General features: G+C 39.4%; 1 protein-coding gene across 1 annotated transcript in view; it reads right to left on the bottom strand.

The window, feature by feature from the left end:
• The window catches only part of ODAD2 (outer dynein arm docking complex subunit 2), a 168,585-nt gene that overhangs the window by 93,553 nt on the left and 53,243 nt on the right, over positions 1–21,789 (bottom strand). The window contains exons 11-13 of the mRNA XM_069547749.1: positions 19,134–19,281; positions 1,345–1,491; positions 714–923 (exon numbers count right to left, since the gene is read on the bottom strand). Coding sequence (XP_069403850.1) covers positions 714–923; positions 1,345–1,491; positions 19,134–19,281 — 505 coding nt within the window. The remainder of the gene's footprint in view (positions 1–713; positions 924–1,344; positions 1,492–19,133; positions 19,282–21,789) is intronic.

Genomic DNA, 21,789 nt, shown 5'->3' with positions numbered 1-21,789 from the left:
AATTCCTCTGTTCGAGGAGTCTGGCGAGCTACAGTCCATGGGGTCACAAAGAGTTGGACATGACTGAGTGATTAACACTTTCACTTTCACACATACATTTATTCCTTGTTACTAAATAAACTTCTAAGATACAATACTGACAGCTGACAATGGATACTTCTTATGGATGTGTCACTTACAGTTTTACTAATCTCATCCTGTAAAACATGTTGTTTTCAGTTCTCACTTCTGTAAGTAACAGTAGGATGAGTGTCTGCTGCTCTGTCTCTGTGGGGGCAATTATCTCTATCTCCTCATAGGATGTGGGTCTCCAGACGGTATCCCACTGCAGAGGGCTTCATCCATTGTCACCCTCTTTTTTTCAAACTGCTTATTTCATATCGGACTATAGCTGATGAACAATGCTGTGGCAGTCTCAGACTGAGTGAAGTCAGTCACCACCCTCTCGCCGCCACTGCCGCCCGCCATATGAATGTATCCCCACCTGTGTGATAGGTGAAAATGACATCTATTTTTTAAAATTCATTATTTCTTTGAAAAATTAGGTTGAACATGCTTTTTTGGCTGCTTGCCAATGTACATACACAAAAATAATTTTCAAGGGCGTGTTACACAAGAAAAAGATTCCCAGAACACAGCCAGGTGTTACTGAGTGTCCAGGAGGAGCAGGGAAGGACAGGGGATGCCCGCCCCCGTGAGTGGCACCTACTCACCAGCTTGGTGATGCCTCCATGGCGTCTTACCACCCGCCGGGCTCTCCTAAACTTGGCAACATTCGCAATTGTCTCAGCCGCCAAGCATTTCAGACTCTTATGTGGAGAATCAAGTATATTAACCATAACTGGTAAGCCCCCAAGGTCAACAATATTACGTCTGATTTGAGGATTATGACTGATTTCCTTCAGGATTTTTAATGAACCAATCTAAATGAGAAGAAAAAGTTACAGATGAATGGGTGCTTAATAAAGAACCAGTGCTATATTTTTTAAAAATTCCAAGTCTACCTAAAATCCTTCCCCAATTAAGTTTTTTAAGGGAACTGTTTATTCCCAGGTGTTATACACATCCCCCGATTCCCTGTATTTTCCTGCAGTTAAATAAACAAACATTCATCATTTAAGAAGCATAAGCTAACGGAAAGAAGCCAAAAAGACAAGGAAGAAAATCAGAGAGTCGACAAAGGTAGCTAATTGTAGTAGAAGTGAGTTATCAGTAAAAATTAAAGACCAGCAACAAGCAACAGGAAGGGCAGATGCCCAGCACTGAGAAGAGAAACACGTGAAGAGACACATGAGAAGCACATGTGTATCAAGGCTCCTCGTCCACTGTGATCAAGACACTCACCTTACATTTAACTTCATCTGTCTCAAGTAAATTTATTAAAACTTCAAGGCCTCCAACATCCCTGATCGCCAACTGGCAGGTCTCTTGTGCTAAGTTAAAATCCTTCATTGAACACAATGCAATCACGGTAGCCGTCTGATTTCCTCCCTGCAAAGACCCAAGGCCACAGAAAGGTTAAATAAGATCATGCTCTCATAGAAATTTACTAGATGCTGATGAATCCATGTACTGGGACGTGTGTGTCCCCATACACAGCATGTTTCGTTTTTAAAATTCTCTGAGTAGGTTATAATTTGTTAAATGGATCATGCTGAGCTAAAGCACAAGAAAGCTGTCCAGGGTGTCATAAAACATTATTCCAATTAAGAGTCAACCATGTTAAGGTGGTCTGTCTGCTTTAAACAGCTACAACATCAGGTGGAATTATGATATTAAATAGAGTCAGGGGCAAGCCTTGAGAGAGATTCTGAGGAAGGTGAGGTTTACGTGGGGTTTACAGGCAGTCCCTGAACTGTGTGTGCTACAGTGCAAACTGTGTCTGAAAATTATTCTTACAGATGTACACAGAATGGTCTAGAACATAGCATACGTGAAGAAAGCAAACTGCCTGGTAGGCAGCATAGTGATCCATGTGGGATAGAGAATAAGCAGGGTGAGGCTGTGAGGCTGGGAAAGAGGAAGCGATTCCACTAAAACCTGGGAACCAATGGGTGGACTGAAGGAGAGAAAAAGATCGTTTCACTGTCATGAATGAAATACTGGCCAAATAACATGCAAATCAACGCCTGTTTAGCTAATCACCACATGTAAAGAGCAGTGGGGAACAGCTTCTTCAAAAAATCCAAGAGATATAAAATTTTTTTAATGATGATCAGTGAATCAGGCCTGCTAGGAAATTAAATAAGAATTTATTGCTGAAATTAAGTAACATCCACTGATCATTAATGCTTTGAAAAATTTTTAAGAACATAGCATATATTACTTCTACATACATATATTACTGCTACTGCTATTGAGAGTGGCTGCTAAATAAGAGTTCCTAGAATAGTTAATAAGACAGAAAAGCAATACTTCTAACGGAGCCAAGAAAAAGCTATTTTATGCAAAAGGTGTTCATAAGACAGCCTTGGGTTTCTATGTCAAAACACAGTAGCAATGGCCTAAATACATATTTTTCTTTTCTTGAGGGAAGACATCTTCAAATTATGTTTACTATCATTTGCTAATCATGGCTTTACATTGCTATATTATATATATATATATATATATATATATTATATGTGTAGGTAGATAGACTTAGCACAAAAAAAATGGAAATTATACTCAAGCTTCCCACCTTCATAGCATGCAAATACACGCATGCCAATCCTCCTATAAATTCAACACAATATGTTTATAACTAAAGTGGGATCTGTAGAGAGTGAGCATCAAAAAGTGAAGATAGAAACGTTTAGGCTTCAGAGACTCTGCTTGCTCCCTTCCAGAATATTCCCTCCACATCTCTAAAAGTGCTCTGAACAACATTTCTGCTTTTCCTTCTAATTTTCCCTCTGGGTCATCTAGGCTGTCTTTTATATTCAAGATTAAGTTTAGAATGACAAGAGCCTTAATTTTTTCACTTACATATAAAATAATAAGTTTTGTTCTTAGAGCTTTTAGCATCTTTTTCTCAATAACAAGAGAAATTTTAATGCCACCAATTTTCACACAGCTGGTTTTAAAACATAAAGCGCTGTGTCTTCTATCATTACTGTCAGTATCATGGACCCCCTGTTTGGGACACAGGACACCACACACCAGTTCCTCTGGTGCCTCTCTTAGAAAAAGGTATATATTTTGTAAACCATAAGAGAGAATCTATATACTAACCATAATTAACTAAGGAAAATAACATAGAAAAAAGAAAAGCAAAGAAGATAAGAGAAACAACTCATTAAACAAGGCTCTTTTCCCGAATTTAAATGGTGAAAAGGAGGCAGAAAGTTCCTCCCAGGCACCTGCAGGAACAGAGCTGGGTTCTTAAAGGTTGGACAATGGAAGCTGAGAGCCTCAGATCAAGAGGATTCTTCAGGCAGTAGCTTCAGTCTCAGCGCAAGCAGGAGTCTGAGCTGGAAGCAAGTAGTTGTCCAACAACGTGTCCTGCCCCAGTCAGGCCAGGAAAGCCCTTCCCACCAGGTCCAACTCCCTGAAGAAGAATTTCTGTCCTGCTATTCCCAGTCATACATGATGGGGAATCTTCCTGACTCCCTATTCCTGTGTCTAGTTTCTTTGGTAGCAGTTTTCTGCTTAGACATTCAGCACCAGCTTGGCTTCCTCTTTCAAGTTCTTTTCATTTTTCTCTTGTAGAGTATTTCCACCTTTTCAGTTTTACTTCATTATTTACACTATAACGGATGACATAAACTTTTAAAAGTCATGTAACTGCAGCTGATGCCCAAAACATAAGATCTTGTATTTTGCTGAACTATCTTTAGGCCAATTTTGAAACCAAATGATGGAAAATATACATTTATCATTAAGAAGTTAGATCTTTATAGAAAAAATTTTTTTTCTGTAAATCATCAGCTTTTTTGAAAATCTGGAAACATATTCATAGGCTTGAGGGATTTTTTTAGAACAGTTTTTTATGAGGGAAAGTTAGTTTTTCCACATTTCAGGATTTACTTCTACTCTTGTCACTGACCACATTCCCCAAAGGATTATAAATCTTTCAGAATGAATACCAGCAGATGGGAGCCAAAATATTCAATGTACAGAGCCACAAACGTTAGCCAATTGCTATTCTTTAAATACCAGCTATGTTGAAGGATTTTCAAATGTCCATTCTACTTTGACCAGATGCCATAAACATCTTACTGAAGAGAAGTAGTATAAATATGCTCCTTTTAAATTAAATCTCCCCGAGAATGTAATTAGTTGCCAATACTTATTTTCAGGTTTTATCACATATTTACGTTTGTGAGGCTTTTTAAGAACTGGAGAAAAACATAGTGAAGTATTATTTTACTAGCTTCTGAAGGGTTTTGAAGAATGCTTCCAATAAGCTTTTCCATGTCTTGAATTAATACAATTCCTTTGCTAGTTGTCCTCTTTCCCCTCCTGCTTCTTAAACATCTCCAACTTCTGCCAGCCTTCAGATATTTAGAGTTCATGCTCCTTTCCATGACCAGCAGGCCCTCATGCGTGGTTGCAATCATGCTTCAAACACAATGAGACTGGATGAATGTTGCTTCTCGCTTTTCTCAAAATTTCTTCTTAAAAGATGAATAGAGGATTTTTAAAAAATAATGATAATGATAATGTTTTCCTGGACTTAAATAAAATTTCTGAAGTAAGTATTACCCCATCCAGTATACAGTAATAGCCTCCCTTACTGTTGATAAAGAAGCAATACACATTGTCTAAGTTGAGATGAAGAATGTATTCAGGAATAAAACAGAGAGAAAGCTGCCTGAAATCACTTTTATATTCTTTCATTCAACAAATTTGCTTACTATTTACTTACCTACTTGCCAAGTCTGATGCCAGGCCCTGGAGACATCCTGGGAAACAAAAACAGACTTGGGCTCTGCTTTTATGGAGCTCACAGTTTAGTAGAGAAGAACAATTTTAATTTTCTAAAGTCCATCCCAGTAAATGGAAACTTTAAGTCTGAGCAATGCCTAAGGGAGAGGGGCACAGAGCCAGGGAAACCCACAGCGGGGAGGCTTCAACTGGGCCAGGGGGCATCAGGGAAGGTTCCCCTGAGGAAAGAATGCCTGGGCTGAGGTCTGGACAGAAAGCAGGCTCAGGTGATTCATCAGGCGCTGTAACGGCTTCAAGTAACCCAGTTCAGGAAAGGATGCCAGAGTGGGCAGATGGGACTGTGATGGCAGACACGCTCACAGGGTCATCCCTCCTGGTGTCCTGTGAGACTCAGGGAGACAGCAGGGTGGGCAGGGGTGGCAAGGGGAGCAGAGGTCCCTCTGTTCCCGTCTCCACCATCCACAATCAGAGGGCGGCGGGTGAGACCTGGTGTGGTGACGCAACCATCACAGCCATCCAACTGGCTTCCAAGGTCCTCAGCAGTTTTTCCTCCAAACATGCCACTCACTGAGCGAGAGCTATGACCCCTGCCAACGACTGTTTATTAATGATGACAGGGGGGCAGGCACCCAGCGCAGGGCTTGGCTCAGGGACACTTTTCGTCTCTCAGGAGCAGAAACGGTCGAGAGTTAGAGCCCCAGGTGAGTGGCACAGAACCACATAAGCTGAGGTAGTAAAACATATTGCTTTGCCTTCTGTTTATTTGAAGACTGATTTTATGCTGAGATTCGCCACTCTTAAACCTGGGCTGCAAGAGATGAGACTCAAAAGGAAACTGCAAGGAAAAAGAGAAAATACTGTTCCAGAAGGAAAAAGAAATTAGGCTCAGATTGTTGGATTGCAGGCTTGCTAAGAATTTTATTTTATTTTTTTGGTCAGGAATGGTCAAGGAACAATGCAAGGATTCCCTACGCATTCTTTTTAAATCACCATGGAACATTTACAGAAATTGATGATTTACTGGAATGTTACGGCAATGAGGAAAAGTCTGTAGGAAATGTAACAGTCTTTCTAGAAAGATTCACAAGAATGAACTGAACAATTATGGTAATTAATAACAGTAGCTCAGTAAAGTGATTGGATACAAAGGAAATATTCAAAAATGAGTAGCTGAGAATAACAAATCAAAATATGTAATCTGAAAAAAGTTCCCATGCCAGTATTGGCAAAATAATAGTAGTAAAAATATCTATGAGTGAATCTCACAAGAAATGTGCTGCAAATATATGCAGGAAAAGCTATGAAGTTTTACTGAAGTATATTAAAGATTAAATAAGTGAGTGGTCATACCATATTTCCTAATAGGATAATTCAACATTATTAAAACTGTAATTTATCCAAAAATAATTTACAAATTAATGTAAGCCAACCAAAATCCTAGCAGCATTTTTTAGCTTTAAAAAAAAAAAAAAAACACTTGGTTCTGGAATCTTTGTCAAGATGATCTGGAATGGAAAATATGCAAAAAGTAGTTTAAAATATTTTAAGAAAATTCTCTGGCCAAATATTTAAATATACCAAAGCTATAATAATTAAAACAGCATGGGATTATCCAAATAAATCAATGTAGGAAGATCTGGACACAAAGTCTTAAAGTGAAATGACAATATTTGATAAAAGAAGCAACTCAGATCACTGAAGGAAAGAGTGGCTGAACCTGTCATCTGACTTTGACATAGGACAAATTGAGAGAAATTGGCACATAACAAAGGATTAATTAGCATCAAGAATCAAAAGACATCCACACAGGGAAACAGGCAAGGTACACAATACAAAACTCATATGTTAACTCATGTGTCAATCTCACTAACAATCAGGAACATGGAAATTCACATAAGATACATTTTTCCCCCTATAAAACAAAAAAAGACTGCAGGTTAAAATTTATAACAGTAAATCTTAATCCTAGTTGAGTAATTTTAATACCCTGGGGAGATTTTAAAGACTATCAATGCCCAGACCCCATTCCAAACCAATTAAATCCAAACTTCCATGAATGGTACCTGGGCATCAGGTCTTTGTTTTGTTAAGAGCTGGGCTGATTTCATTGTGTGTCTGAGGTTGTAAACCTTTGATGTTATTACTGATAGAGTGTAAATGGATGTTTATTTTCTGAAGGGAGTTATCAAAAATTTTTTATGTGGTTGATTGCTTTTCATTATATTTCCCTCTAAAATAAAAAAATGCAGTACTTCTCCAACTTCACTGTGCACATATTCTTTTTTAAAAAACACATCTTTACTGAGGTATAATTGATATGCAAAAATACTATATATATTTGACGCACACAATTTAATGAGGATGGACACATTCATATACCTGTGAAACCAGCACCACAATCAAGACAATTAATATACTCATCAACGCCCAAAGTTTCTTTATGCCTCCCCACTTTTTGTATGCTAATAGCGCATGGCAACCTGCTCCAGTATTCTTGCCTGGAGAATCTCATGGACAGAGGAGACTGTCAGGTTAAAGCCCACAGGGTCACAGAGTTAGACACGACTAAAGCGATTCACACACAGCACAACACAATGTGAGATCTCCCTCTTACATTTTTTAAGTGTAAACAGCATTGTTAACTACAGGTACAATGTTACAGAACTTGTTCACCTTTCATAACTGAACTTTTACACCATTGAACAACAACTCCCCATTAGAACTATCAACATTTGAAATGTGCATACTCTTTCACGCAAGCAATTCTATTTCAAACAACTCATCCTATGGAAATACATACAACGTCCGAAGCATACATAAAAATATTTGCGGCTGAATCATCAGAACAAAAATTGATTTGGGGAGAAAACCTAAAAGGTTACCAACAAGGGAACTGTTAAATTACCGATATATGTATAATGAAATACTATGGCGCAATTAAAAGGAGTAAGGTAGATATGAAAGATCACCAAGACAAAGTACGAAATATTAAGACAAAAGGTACAATGTAGAATCATAGTCTGACTTCATTTTACGTATGAAAGTTACATATGTGTATGTATATATACAGACATCTGGAGGGCATTCACTTTTATTCTTTTGCATGGCTTGAATAGGTACAATGAGCATATGTCAATGTGTCATTTTATAATACTCTAAATACAGAGGAGATAAAGGATGGCCCAGAAGAGGAACACAAGCCTCTGACAGGCTCTGTGTGTCATGGAAGTATCAGCAGGGCATTGCCAGCCAGACCAAGAGCTGGATTAGAATCGACAGCCCCTGCCATCAGGAAGCTCAAAGGCCAGTGGATGAAAAAGGGACAGAGGATTTCTAGAAATATGTGAAATGGAACATCATTTATATCAAATTTGGTACCTCTTACTCCTCAACCCCTACACTTAGAAATTCTTCAACATTCAAACTTCTGTAACATGTGTTTTTAACCCCAAAAAGTGAAGCAATCCACTGGATTACATAAATCGGGAACTAGACATAAACTTCTTTTCTCTATTTAGCCTCTCAAATAACTTTGGGTTGGAGGCATGCTTTGAGGAATAAAAAATATTGTTGTTGCAAACACATCAGTCAGCAAATTCCCTGAACAGATCTGTTACATTTCCAGATCATTACACAAAACTGCCTTAGATATCAATATTCTTTCTAATCAAAAATCATATGAATTGCTAGGTGGCAGTGTGTATGCTCTAATTACGCTCTAGCTGAACTAGTTAGTGGTACGTGTTCTTGAGAGAATGAATAGAGTTAAACCTTGAGAGACCTCCCTAGAGATTTTTCATATTGTCATTTTTCAGTAGTTAAGTGGATGTGATTGCATAATGCGAGCTAGGGGCCATATACATGGTTATGATTCAATGGTGTATTTACCATACCCATATAGTTAGCTTTGCTTTTTCTCCACTCTTTTATTTATGATTGCCCAGAGGCAAAGCAAGTTTAAAGCTCAAAAACTGAAAACAAGTTACTGTTATATCTGTAGAGCTCAGAGGGTGAGGCCTCTTCACCACTTCCACTGTCTCTTCTGCTATAAAAATAAAAGATGACTAATCCTTTCTTAGTGGGCATTATACAAGTCACACATCTCAATCTGAATAAGTAAAATTCTTACACTACACTATGTAGTGGTTTCTCTGGTGGCTCAGACAGTAAAGAATCTGCCTGCAATGCAAGAGACCAAGGTTCGACCCCGAGTTGGGAAGGTGCCCTGGGGAAGGGAATGGCTACCCACTCCAGTATTTTTGCCTGGAGAACCCCATGGACAGAGGAGTCTGGCAGGCTGCAGTTCATATGGTTGCAAAGAGTTGTATACAGCTGAGCGACTAACACTTCCGCTTCACACTATTTAAGAAAATGTACATGCAGACTCTGCTGAGTAGGAATTTCATTAGAAAATGGAATTGAAATATCTTCTGATGACTATCCGGGAACTTTTTTAAAAATCCTCCCACTCTTTTCACCTTGGAGACTATTTTCAAAATCAACTCATAACAGTGTCAAAACATACGTATTAACTTAAAGCATGTTTCTCAGGAAAATGTACTAATTTTCCTTCTCAACTACTAGAGTTTATCTGGATGCATAAGCAGTGACCACTGTTTCCCGTTTTTGGAAGATTCTTTTTAATAATAATAGCACTGCTCTGTCACATTCTTTTCCATCTTTTTAAGTAAAAACCTAGTGTACTCTGATACTGCTTCCTAAAAATGAACACTGAATTCCTTTGTGCAGAAGTAGTCCATGCGTAACTAGTCACTTACTCAGAGTGAAAAAAAAAAACAAACATGAGAGAAAATAGGAGGAGAAAATAGTTCAACAGTGAGGCCTTTGGGTCCCCTGGGCTCTTAGCTTCTGGACAGAGGGACAGAGCAACCAGGCAACGAGCAATAACCATAGACCCTGGACGCCTTCCCGGCCCACAGCCACCTTCTGTGTGGCCTGGAGTGAAGTATTTCTCAACTTTTCCACCAATGAAACAGGGATCACACTACCTGCCACTCCATCCCCAAAACCAAGTAATGGGAAAGGAATTTAATTAACTGTAATTGACACAAAGTACATCAAAATTCCTCTGATGAAAAACCATATAACTCCCAGCTTCCACTTAGGACAACTTTCTAACCAATGAAGGTCACGTGTGTGTGTGTGTGTGTGTGTGTGTGTGTGTGTGTGTGTGTGTGTCTATGTGTGTGTCTTAATCAATTCGTGGAAGATCATGCAGGAACTGAGCCCCACAAATGCAGTCTTTAACAAAGGTTTTCAAGTCTGAAAATGTCTTTGCCAAGAATACTCCTCCAGAGAGGAAATCGAAACATTCCAGGGAAGGAGCCTGGAAAGTCTCTTCAGAAGCCTCCTGGGATTTCTGATGTGACATCCTCTATTAATAGATGTTGCCCTGAAGTAGAGTCCTTGTCACTGCTGAGCCGGGGGAACCATCATGTATCTTCACATCTCATGGCCTGAGGATTCAGAGCTTGTGGATACATAACAGAAGAAGAACCAGCAAGATCCCTGGCTCACGTGAAAGGTGAAACCAACACAAGTTTAATCACATAGAATAAATAAATTAGTCACTAGCTCTCACCAACACATCACGGATGGTGGGAGAGGATTAATATGTGATGCCTCGCCATGATCATAAGCTGCCACTCAGCAGCCCATGCCAGCCACTCTCTGCTGAGTGACCTGTGATCAGATGCCACGGTCACCCTTCTAGAACTTGGTAACAAAGTTGGCCCCACCATCATACTCTAGGGTGATACCACATTTCTGAATTTAAAAAGCCCTTCTTTCCCCAGCCTTCATATATCTAGCTCTTCACAGTGTTAACATGTAGGAGTTATCAATTGAAGGGAAAAATGACTTTAAAATAAACATTTTTTCTCTTATTGCTTCAAACTTTAATTTTTTGTCTTCCTTTAATTAATCTTTTTAATCCACTAACTGGTTGCATAAAATTACCAAATAAAATGTTACCCCTTTTTTAAAGACTTTTTTTTAATGTGGACCATTTTTAAAGTCCTTTGAATTTGTTACAATATTGTTTATGTTTTGTTTTTTTGGCCACAAGGCAATGCAGGATCCTAACTCCCTGACAAGGAATCAAACCCACACCTCCTGCATTGTAAGGTGAAGCCTTAACCAGTGGATGGTAGAGAAGTCCCCAAATGTTACTTTAAGATTAAACAACAACAACAAAAAAGACCAAAAAAAGCAATCTGCTTATAAGGTGGCAAACTAATATTTAAAGGCTGCCATTTAACATAAATATTTTGATTCATAAACACTGTGTTAGTTGTATGTACTAACTCAAGCACTATAGTTTCTGATTAGCTTGCTAAGAGGTCACGTTCAATCATGAATAAAAAGACACAAACAGGCCCATCTGCTCCACATTTTCCTAAGCCTTTCATTCCTCTACCAAAAAGGTAACCCCATTTCTAATGAATAATTGGAGCATCAACCCTTTATTTCCAACTACTGTATGGATCTTTCTATTTGGATATTTCACTCTCTCCAAACTTAATCTGCACCAGCCCAGACACTCCTGAGAAACTGGCCTGCCTTCTCTCTTGGCCCTTTCCTGGCTGCTTCCAAGAACACTACCCCATTCCAAGGCCCCAAACACTCTCCATCAGGGCCACAGGTCACTGGCTTCCGGTCTTTCCACTGGAATTCACTTTTCAAACCACCTGCTGCTGAACTCAGCTTTTTAAAGCAATGCTTTTATCTGCGTGCTTCCCCACGGTGGACTCTGATCAAAATCTCAGGTGCAGAAACAGTCATCCTGCAGGGAGGAGTTACACCTGAGAAGTGGCCCTGGGGAACACACCCTGGATTCCTCCATTAGGGCAGCAAGTACTCAAGAGTAAGTCCAGAGGAACAAAGCGCTTCCCAGTAGGGCTCCAAATCTGCTTTCTAATGTCATCCCATATGAGCCTAGGACTACGGGGGCAGAGGTCTTATCCTCAAAAGATATCCCTCCAAAATGCCCACAGGGTAGATAAAGTAGGATTCTAGAGCCAGCCTCTGAGATCCCTTCCAGCTATCTAAAAGCTCACCAACCATTTTCTAGTCTTCTCTATGTTCTCTTGAATTTCTCGATCCTATAGTTTTAAATTCCATATCCAAACCACCTTCAACCCACAAAGAAATGGATTCCTACAGGCTTTCAACTCTGGATCCAGAAATTCATTCTTCAGTTTTAGGGATACTTACACCAAGGCAGTAACACTGTGTGGATCACAATAAACTGTGGAAAATTCTGAAAGAGATGGGAATACCAGACCACCTGACCTGCCTCTTGAGAAACCTATATGCAGGTCAGGAAGCAACGGTTAGAACTGGACATGGAACAACAGACTGGTTCCAAATAGGAAAAGGAGTACGTCAAGGCTGTATATTGTCACCCTGCTTATTTAACTTCTATGCAGAGTACATCATGAGAAACACTGGACCAGAAGAAGCACAAGCTGGAATCAAGATAGCCAGGAGAAATATCAATAACCTCAGACATGCAGATGACACCACCCTTATGGCAGAAAGTAAAGAGGAACTAAAAAGCCTCTTGATGAAAGTGAAAGTGGAGAGTGAAAAAGTTGGCTTAAAGCTCAACATTCAGAAAACGAAGATCATGGCATCTGGTACCATCACTTCATGGGAAATAGATGGGAAAGCAGTGGCTGACTTTGTTTTTGGGGGCTCCAAAATCACTGTAGATGGTGATTGCAGCCATGAAATTAAAAGATGCTTACTACTTGAAAGGAAAGTCATGACCAACCTAGATAGCATATTCAAAAGCAGAGACATGACTTTGCCAACATAGGTCCATCTAGTCAAGGCTATGGTTTTTCCAGTGGTCATGTATGGATGTGAGAGTTGGACTATGAAGAAGGCTGAGCACCAAAGAATTGAAGCTTTTGAACTGTGGTGTTGGAGAAGACTCTTGAGAGTCCCTTGGAATGCAAGGAGATCCAACCAGTCCATTCTAAAGGAAATCAGTCCTGGGTGTTCTTTGGAAGGACTGATGTTGAAGCTGAAACTCCAATATTTTGGCCACCTATGTGAAGAGCTGACTCATCAGGAAAAGACCCTGATGCTGGGAGGGATTGGGGGCAGGAGGAGAAGGGGACTACAGAGGATGAGATGGCTGGATGGCATCACTGACTCGATGGACATGAGTTTGAGTGAACTCTGGGAGTTGGTGATGGACAGGGAGGCCTGTCGTGCTTCAGTTCATGGGGCTGCAAAAAGTCGGACATGACTGAGTGACTGAACTGAACTGAACACCAAGACAGAGGTCCCCAACCTCTGAAATCTAATGCCTGATGATGTGAGGTGGAGCTGATGTAATAATAATAGAAATAAAGTACATAATAAATGCAAATGCTTGAATCATACCAAAACCACCCTCCCATTACTGGTTCATATAAAAATTGTCTTCCACGAAACCTTTCCCTGATGCCAAAACAGCTGGGGACTGCTGCACTAAGGCATATGAAATGTAGATCTATTTATAATTATGATCTTTTAACATTTTATATCATGTTACTAAAGAGTACCTGCATACATGTGTGCTAAGTCACTTCAGACATGTCCGATTCTTTGCGACCCTATGGACTATAGTCTGCCAGGCTTCCCAAAATTCCCAGATGGGATTCTCCAGTCAAGAATCCTGCAGCGGGTTGCTGTGCCCTCCTCCAGGGGAACTGCCCAACCCAGGGATCAAACCCTCATCTCTTGCATTGGCAGGTGGTTTCTTTACCACTGGCACCACCTGGGAAGCCCAAAGAGTACCTACTTATGTTAATAATATTAGAATACTTGTGATGAAGAAATCTACAATTCCAAGCCACAACAAATCCCCCAACTTGCCTCCTACTCACAAAGGTGTTCAATACATTTCTGATTTAGAAATGAGTAAAACTTGCTGTATTTTTAGAGCGTTAATGTGGGGTACAGACCTTAACAACTATCTCCCCCAATCACTAATACTCATATATAGCAAAACATTTTTGTTGCAAGATTTTGAAGCAACCATGAATGGGGAGAAGATAATATTGACACAAATGTGGCAAGGAAACAATACGTCTCCAAGGAGAAGGGGGCAAGAAAGGGAGGAGAAGGGGGAGCAAGAGAAGGTGGAGAAAGACACCAACAGTAGAGGGAACAGCACTATTCTCGAGGAGCTGAGAGTGAAGGATGGCCTGGCCCTTTGGGAACCTCATTTTGTCACTGTCCCTCCTGAGCAAAAGATGGAGAGGCAAGCCTGCGCTCACTTGAACACATACTGCAAGATTCAGAAACAAGATTAATCAGCTGTAGCTAATAAGACAGACAAGCTGGGAGAAGATAAGTACAGAAGGTAGCTGAATAAGGAGCTTATTACTTCACTTAGAATTGAAGCCCAGAGTCATCAGTGATGTGGGGGAAAAGACATTGGAAGGTTGGTGAATAAAAATGCAATGTATCCATTAGTTTAAAAATTCAATTGTGTTCTAAAACTCCAGATTATAAGAATATACACAGATGTAAAATGTGCAAGTTGAAATGGATGTGTGTCAAAGCCAAATTATTAAAGACTTAGTCCCTTTATCATGTGCCAAGATCTGAGCTCATAGCTCTGGATAAATACTAAGCTGTATCACTCATTGGCTTGTTTGGGTATTAATGAACTCATCAAAACTTTTTCAACAATCACAGACATTGCTGTACTCAGAAAACGGTAAGTGAAGAGTCAGCTCAGCATGAACATTTCTTTGCTGGATGAAGTCTAAATTTATATAACTTTGTAAATTACAGTATCAGGTTTATTTATTTTGAGATTACCTAGAGACATTCAAATTTGCATTTCATAGATTTTTCATATCCTTTTGTGTCTCGACAGAAAAACATTTATCTGTGTTGAAAATCCTGAAAGCTTTTGTAGATATACTTTTTCTTTTATTGGGTATGTTAAGAATATTTACCTGTGGGGAACTATAATAATTTCAAGCCATTTACCGTCTGGCCGAAAGTATCACAGTTGCACACGAGTTACTGAGGGGTAACTTGTGTGAGTTTGAGTAGCACTTCATCAATACACGCTTTCCTGAGCTGTTCTCGGAGCGCATCAGTGCATCTCTTTTTGATCTACCGCTATATGCATTTATCTCAAATAGCTGAAAAATGCAAGCTCTTAGCAGTGTTCTTGGGGAGGATACTGTGGAGGACGTGGGGCACCACCGAGCCACGGTCTACCCCCTTATGTCCTTGGGGAGGAAATTCTTTCTGTTCTTAGCACCAGGATCAGTTACACTCATTGGCAAGGGGGTTGTTTTTACCTTATGATGGAAAGAGTCCCTCACTGTATGAACTCACTGTATTTCTTCCTTTTATTGGTTACCAGAATCTTAAAGCAAAAGCTGAAGACCATCTGTGCGGGTCATTAGACTCCCCACCTTACGTTGTTTATAATAATAATGTGCAATAGAAAGAATTATCATTGCTAACAGGGGCTGAGCCCTTCGTGCTAAAGCACTTAAATGTGTTAGATCTCACCTAATACTAATAATAATCCTAAAAGGTAAGATCTTTTATTCTGCCATCTGGAACAATTAGGAGACCAAAGCTTACAGAGGATGGCCAGCACCCCCAAGGCTGCTGAGATAGTAGGCGGTGGAAGCCCAACTCAGTTGAAGACTTGTTGACATTGAAGGTCATGTCTCTTAACTGCCCCATTATTCTGCCTGCTGACCTGGCTGATACTTCTGCTGTTTGGACTCTTTATCTCCTTTTATTAATGAAAAAAAGTTAACAGACCCAAATTCTATGCCTAAACACCAGGGCTCTTCCAAATCTTCTTCTAGAGGCTGTGTCCAAGCCCTAGCGCCTGTCTGACTCAAGTGTTGGTGGCAGAGATCTCTGTGGCCAGAGTGTCCTCAGATAACACACTCCTTGTGCGTAGAGGCCATGGGTGGCCCTGTGACTCAGGAAAGGTCAGGAAGGTCTCCAGAGCCTGGACATGGCTGCCCTGCCTGCAGGACTGGCCACTGTGTTGATTGGGTGGTTTGTGCACAAAGACTCCTGCCAAGGTGGGGGCAGAACTGTGGGACTGAAACGTCAGTCTGTGCTCCACAAGACTGCCTCCAAATTCCCAGCAAATGTCAATCTTCCAGATTCCAGAATAAGAAATTGGAATTCCCAGCAGTGGTCAGAAATTCCTGAAATCATGTTACTTCACATGTGTTGCTAAATTTTATTTACATGCAACTAAATAGTAAGGATGACTATAATGGTAAATTATTTCTGTAATAAACCACAAGTCTTTTTTGTGATAGAAATGCTAAAAATTTCAGAGGTTTTTTTGTAAGAAAAAAAAAAAACACTATACATATTACAATCCCATGTAAAAGTGATCTCCACCTGATATTTGATAACAGTAAACACTAGAAGAGGGAATATCACACAAAATAAATGCTAAATAAAAGCCATTTAAAAAGTTGAAAGAAAAAAGTAAAATATTTATCATTTATAAGATATTCTTAAAATATAATTTTAAAATACACAAAGCAAAGCGTCAATTGTCCTAATCAACATTCTTGATTTTTATTTCAGTACAAATATGCCCGATATTAAAAATTTTTTTTCTTTCATTTTACATTGACAGCAGTCAAACTGTTAAGAAGCTTCCAAAAGCAGAGCCAAGGTGGGCATTAGGGTTTGCTTCATATAACCTCATTTTCTTTTTCAATGAGGAAAATATTTTATCTGCTTGCCCTGATTCTGATTTAACCATTGAGGTTAAATGGTTTGCTAATTATCATTAGCTAATCAGATCGTTTGCTAATTCAGATTTTAGATCAGTTTCTAGCATCACAATGGAATGCTGCACAACCCACATTCACATCTTCCTCACTTTGCATTTCTTCTGTTAAATTACTTGCAAAGAACAAACTGTAATACACAGTATACACAATATAGTGAATATTTAAACACTGAAAAAGTGTCCAAGTACATCTAAATGACTTACTGTTCAGATTTCCAGCAAGTTCAGCAAGGCTACAAGAATCATAGGTCAAAATTTCACATTTAATGACTTATTTTGCTTCACAAATTTGTTATTTCTTAGAACACCACTAATAGGATTTGTGTAAAGGATATAATGCATATAAATGCACCATTTATTTTTGCAAGAATGACTCACCATCCTGCACATACACATTCAGAGCACGGCAATAAGTGAGGCTGACCACCTGGGCTGGGACCACTTTTCTCTCACTGGCTCCTGTCCTGATGCCTGGAAACGTCTTCTTCCATCTTTGATTCTGCTGCCAGAATTTTCTTTTTCTAAACTTTATTGAGGGGTAACTGGCAAATATAATTGTATATCTCAGCAGTCCTCAACCTTTTTAGCACCAGGGAAACAATTTTTCATGGAAACAATTTTTCCATGGACCAGGATGGCGATGCTTTTGAAATGATTCTCATAAGAAGCGTGTAACCTGGACTCCTCACATGTGATGTTCACAGTAGGGGCCACACTCCTATGAGAATCTAGTGCTGCCACTGACCTGGCAGGTGGCGTAGCTCAGGTGGTAATGCAAGCAATGGGGAGGTGCTGTAAACACAGATGAAGCTTCACTCACTACCCTGCTACTCACCTCCTGCTGTGTGCCCAGTTGCTAACAGGCCACAGACTGATACGGGGGACCCTGATACATTGGGAATCCTTGGAATATCTAATGTGCACAGTGTGTTGCTTTGACAGCCACAAACACTGTAGAATCATCACTAAGATAATCAACTTGTCCCGCTCTCCATGATGTCAGTAGATTCCTTTGAATCTATTATGTCTTCAGGAAGATCATCAAACTTTAACTGTCAACTTTAATTCTAATTTTCCATTTTCCCAATTTCTTGGCTAATTTTTCTCAGGATTCAGGAAAACATAAAAGAATTTTCTGAGAAGTACTTAGAACTGCAGCGGAGATGATGCCAACAGAGGAAGTGGACATATATTTTTCTTTTAGGAAAAACTTTTTTGGCTTACTTATACCTACCAGACTGCTCACCTGGCGGCAGGGAGGAGCTTTTCTGAATTCATGAAAATGTGCATATAGGCTGTTTGAGCTGTCAGCTTGGGATGACCTCAAAGGTACAGGAAAAGTACCCTTTAGTAATTTAGGAGTCATGTAAATTTCTTTAAACATGCAAAGCCTAGCAAATGCAGGAGGACAAGCTGAGGTAAGTCAGAGTGTTGTTTTCATAAGGACTTCTGGATGGTAACTTTAGACAGGGCCTAGCTATTACCAAGGAGAAGGCAATGGCAACCCACTCCAGGACTCTTGCCTGGAAAATCCCATGAACAGAGGAGCCTGGTAGGCTGGAGTCCATGGGGTTGCTGGGAGTCAGACATGACTGAGAGACTTCACTTTCACTTTTCACTTCCATGCGTTGGAGAAGAAAATGGCAACCCACTCCAAGTGTTCTTGCCTGGAGAATCCCAGGGACGGAGGAGCCTGGTGGGCTGCCGTCTCTGGGGTCACACAGAGTCGGACACGACTGAAGCGACTTAGCAGCAGTCGCAGCTATTACCAAGATTCACTGTCCAACATCAGAAATTAACATTGATTTGGGTTTGAGCAAATAATTTTCCTTGCCCCACCCTTATTTGAGGACTTAAATACAGTATTATATGGGTCATTTATTTATTATTACAAAATATTTTCACACATGGCATCTCATTTAACAGAGTAGCAGAAACAGACCAACATATATTTTAAGTACCTACAATGTATCAGACACCACACTACATCTTTCAAGTGTGTTTTCTCAGTCCTTAAAATAATCCTAGAGTGGATATTACTAACTTTACTCCATGGGTCAGGAAGATTAAGGCTGCAAACCATACTTTTCAACAGTCACAGATGGTTAGCGACACAATCTAGAATTCAGTCTAAGTCCAACTTCAAAACCCCTTGCTCTTTCCATCATGCCATACTGCTAGTCACACAATGGTGTAAGTCACAATATCTGATGGCTGCCATGATCCACTGCCTTCTCCCCACCTAGGGGAGAGGGCTGGCACAAATCTCACTATCCTCAGAGTAATAAGACCTTTCCATGTGCACACTTAAATAATAATAGGGATAGTTACTATCCTTACTTGAAAGAAATATATAGTAAACTTGAAAGCAGAATACATATTTTTGGGAAAAAATTAAAAATAAACATTGCAAATACAGTATAAAAGGTTTGTTTCTCACCTTCAAATATTTCACCAGCTTCTGAATTTGCCAATATTCTGATGGCAAATCTGCATTTGCTTCCTGACGATGATCAGGTTGTTCTTCATCTTCCTCACTTTCTGAGGAGCTGTCACTAACAATTTCCTCAATCTTTTCAACACTCTTACTAGGAACAACAACATATAATAAGTATGTTTATGCTACAGTATGCTTATGTTACTAATTCAGCAACATACATTGATACATAAGCTATGGATAAGATACCAACACCATCTGAATTGTAGAAGATCTTTGTTAATGTCTACACGAGGGGATGAATAAACACATGCCTTTATAGCAGGTGCATTTCAATATTATTGCTATGGTGCAATAATAATTTTTAAAAAGTAGTAAAAAATGAAAAAGGTATTAGGTAAATGACCTAAGACTCCCACTTGTCATAGTGATTAGATAACTTAAATAATAGGTGGCTATTTATATTTATGTTTCTTCTACTTCTTTACTTGAAATTGAATACAATTCAAAATTTAGTTTTCCAGTTGCATTGGCCACACTGAAATTGCTCAACAGTCATGTATGTCTAGTGGCTACCAAAAAGGACAGCTCAGAAATAAACCATTTCTATTATTGCAGGAAGTTCAGTTGGGCAACACTGCCAGTGCCCCAAAGGGAAAGGCATTTATTCCCTTGCCAAAGAGAGTTCACTTTATTCCATCCTTCTCTGAGGCTTTTAACTCAATATCAAGGGCATGGACACATGGAACATATTGAATTAATTCTTATTTTCTTTCTTTCTCTCTCTATCCCCCAAGGTGTGCTCTCCATAAATATCTTTTTTATTTTTTCCATTTGGAAGCGTAGTAGGAGGACAGGTAGTTGTCCAGTTTCATTAATTCTAAAGGTTCTACCATTCTCTTAATTTCTCAAAGACTTTTTGGCACAGAGAACTCCAATTCTTGTACTTTCAAAAGTCAGAATGGTACAACTGTGCTCTCTGAGGTGAAATCCTGAACCGAAGTGCCTGGTCCAACTGAACAAGCCACATGAACTGTCAGTTTTACATATTCTCTTGTCCAAAAGATGTCAGAAAACCTGAATTGGTTACAGAGGAAAATCTGATAGATCAAATTAGTAGATCAAATATGTATATATAAGTTATTAAAGGGTACACCATAAGCTTTGACTGTGTAGATCACAAAAAACTGTGGAAAATTCTTCAAGTGATTGGAATACCAAACCACCTGACCTGCCTTCTGAGAAATCTGTATGTAAGTCAAGAAGCAACAGTTAAACTGGACATGGAACAGAAGACTGGTTCCAAATTCAAAAAGGAATACATCAAGGCTGTATACTGTCACTCTGCTTATTTAACTTATATACAGAGTACATAATGCAAAATGTCAGGCTGGATGAAGCATAAGCTGGAATCAAGATTGCCAGAAGAAATATCAATAACCTCAGATATGCAGATGACACCACCCTTATGGCAGAAAGTGAAGAGGAACAAAAGAGCCTCTTGATGAAAGTGAAAGAGGAGAGTGAAAAAGTTGTCTTAAAACTCAACATTCAGAAAACTAATCATGGCATCTGGTCCTGTCACTTCATGGCAAATAGATGGGGAAACAGTGGAAACAGTGAGAGTTATTTTCTTGGGCTCCAAAATCACTGCAGAGGGTGACTGCAGCCATGAAATTAAAAGATACTAGCTCCTTGGAAGAAAAGCTATGACAAACCTTTTTAACAGCATGTTAAAAAAGCTGCTGCTGCTACTAAGTCGCATCAGTCGTGTCCACCTCTGTGCAAAAGACATTATTTTCTGACAAACGACTGTCTAGTCAAAGGTATGCTTTTTCCAGTAGTCATGCATGGATGTGAGAGTTGGATCTTAGGGAAGGCTGAGCAGCAAAGAATTGATGTTTTTAAACTGTGGTGTTGCAGAAGACTCTCTAGAGTCCCTTGCACATCAAGGAGATCAAAACAGTCAATCCTAAAGGAAATCAACCCTGAATATTCATTGGAAGAACTGATGCTGAAGCTGAAGCTCCAATACTTTGGCCACATGATGCAAAGGACTGACTCACTGGAAAAGACTCCGATGCTGGGAAAGATTGAAGGCAGAAGGAGAAGGGGATGACAGAGGATCAGATGATTGGGTGGCATCACCAACTCAATGTATGTGAGTTTGAGCAAGCTCTGGGAGTTGGTGCTGGACAGGGAAGCCTGGCATACTATAGTCCATGGGGTCTCAAAGAGTCAGACACAACTGAGCAACTGAACTGAACTGAAGAAAAGAGAAGTCTCAATTCAGTAATCTAAACTCACATCTAAAGAAACTAGGAAAAGAAGAGCAAAACAAACCCAAAACAAAGAGAGAAAAGAAACTAATAAAGAAAAGAATGAACAAAACTGAAAATAGAAACAACTTGAAATATCAATTTGAAAAAACTGCTTCTTGAAAAGATCAATAAAATTAACAAACCTCTAGCAAGACTGACAAAGAAAAAGAGAAGACACAAATTTCCAGTATCGGAAATGAATGAGGTGTAGCATATCACTTCAGATCCTGCTAACAACAAGAAGATAATAAAACTATGAAAAACTGAACATAGATTGAACTGATAATTTAAAGAAATTGATTCCTTTAAAGGTACAAATTACTGTCACTTAACCAACA

Source organism: Ovis canadensis, chromosome 13, assembly GCF_042477335.2.
Source record: "Ovis canadensis isolate MfBH-ARS-UI-01 breed Bighorn chromosome 13, ARS-UI_OviCan_v2, whole genome shotgun sequence".
NCBI classification, from domain to species: domain Eukaryota; kingdom Metazoa; phylum Chordata; class Mammalia; order Artiodactyla; family Bovidae; genus Ovis; species Ovis canadensis.
The sequence above is the reverse complement of the archived record's forward strand: the minus strand, read 5'-3'. Positions and strand labels throughout refer to the sequence as shown.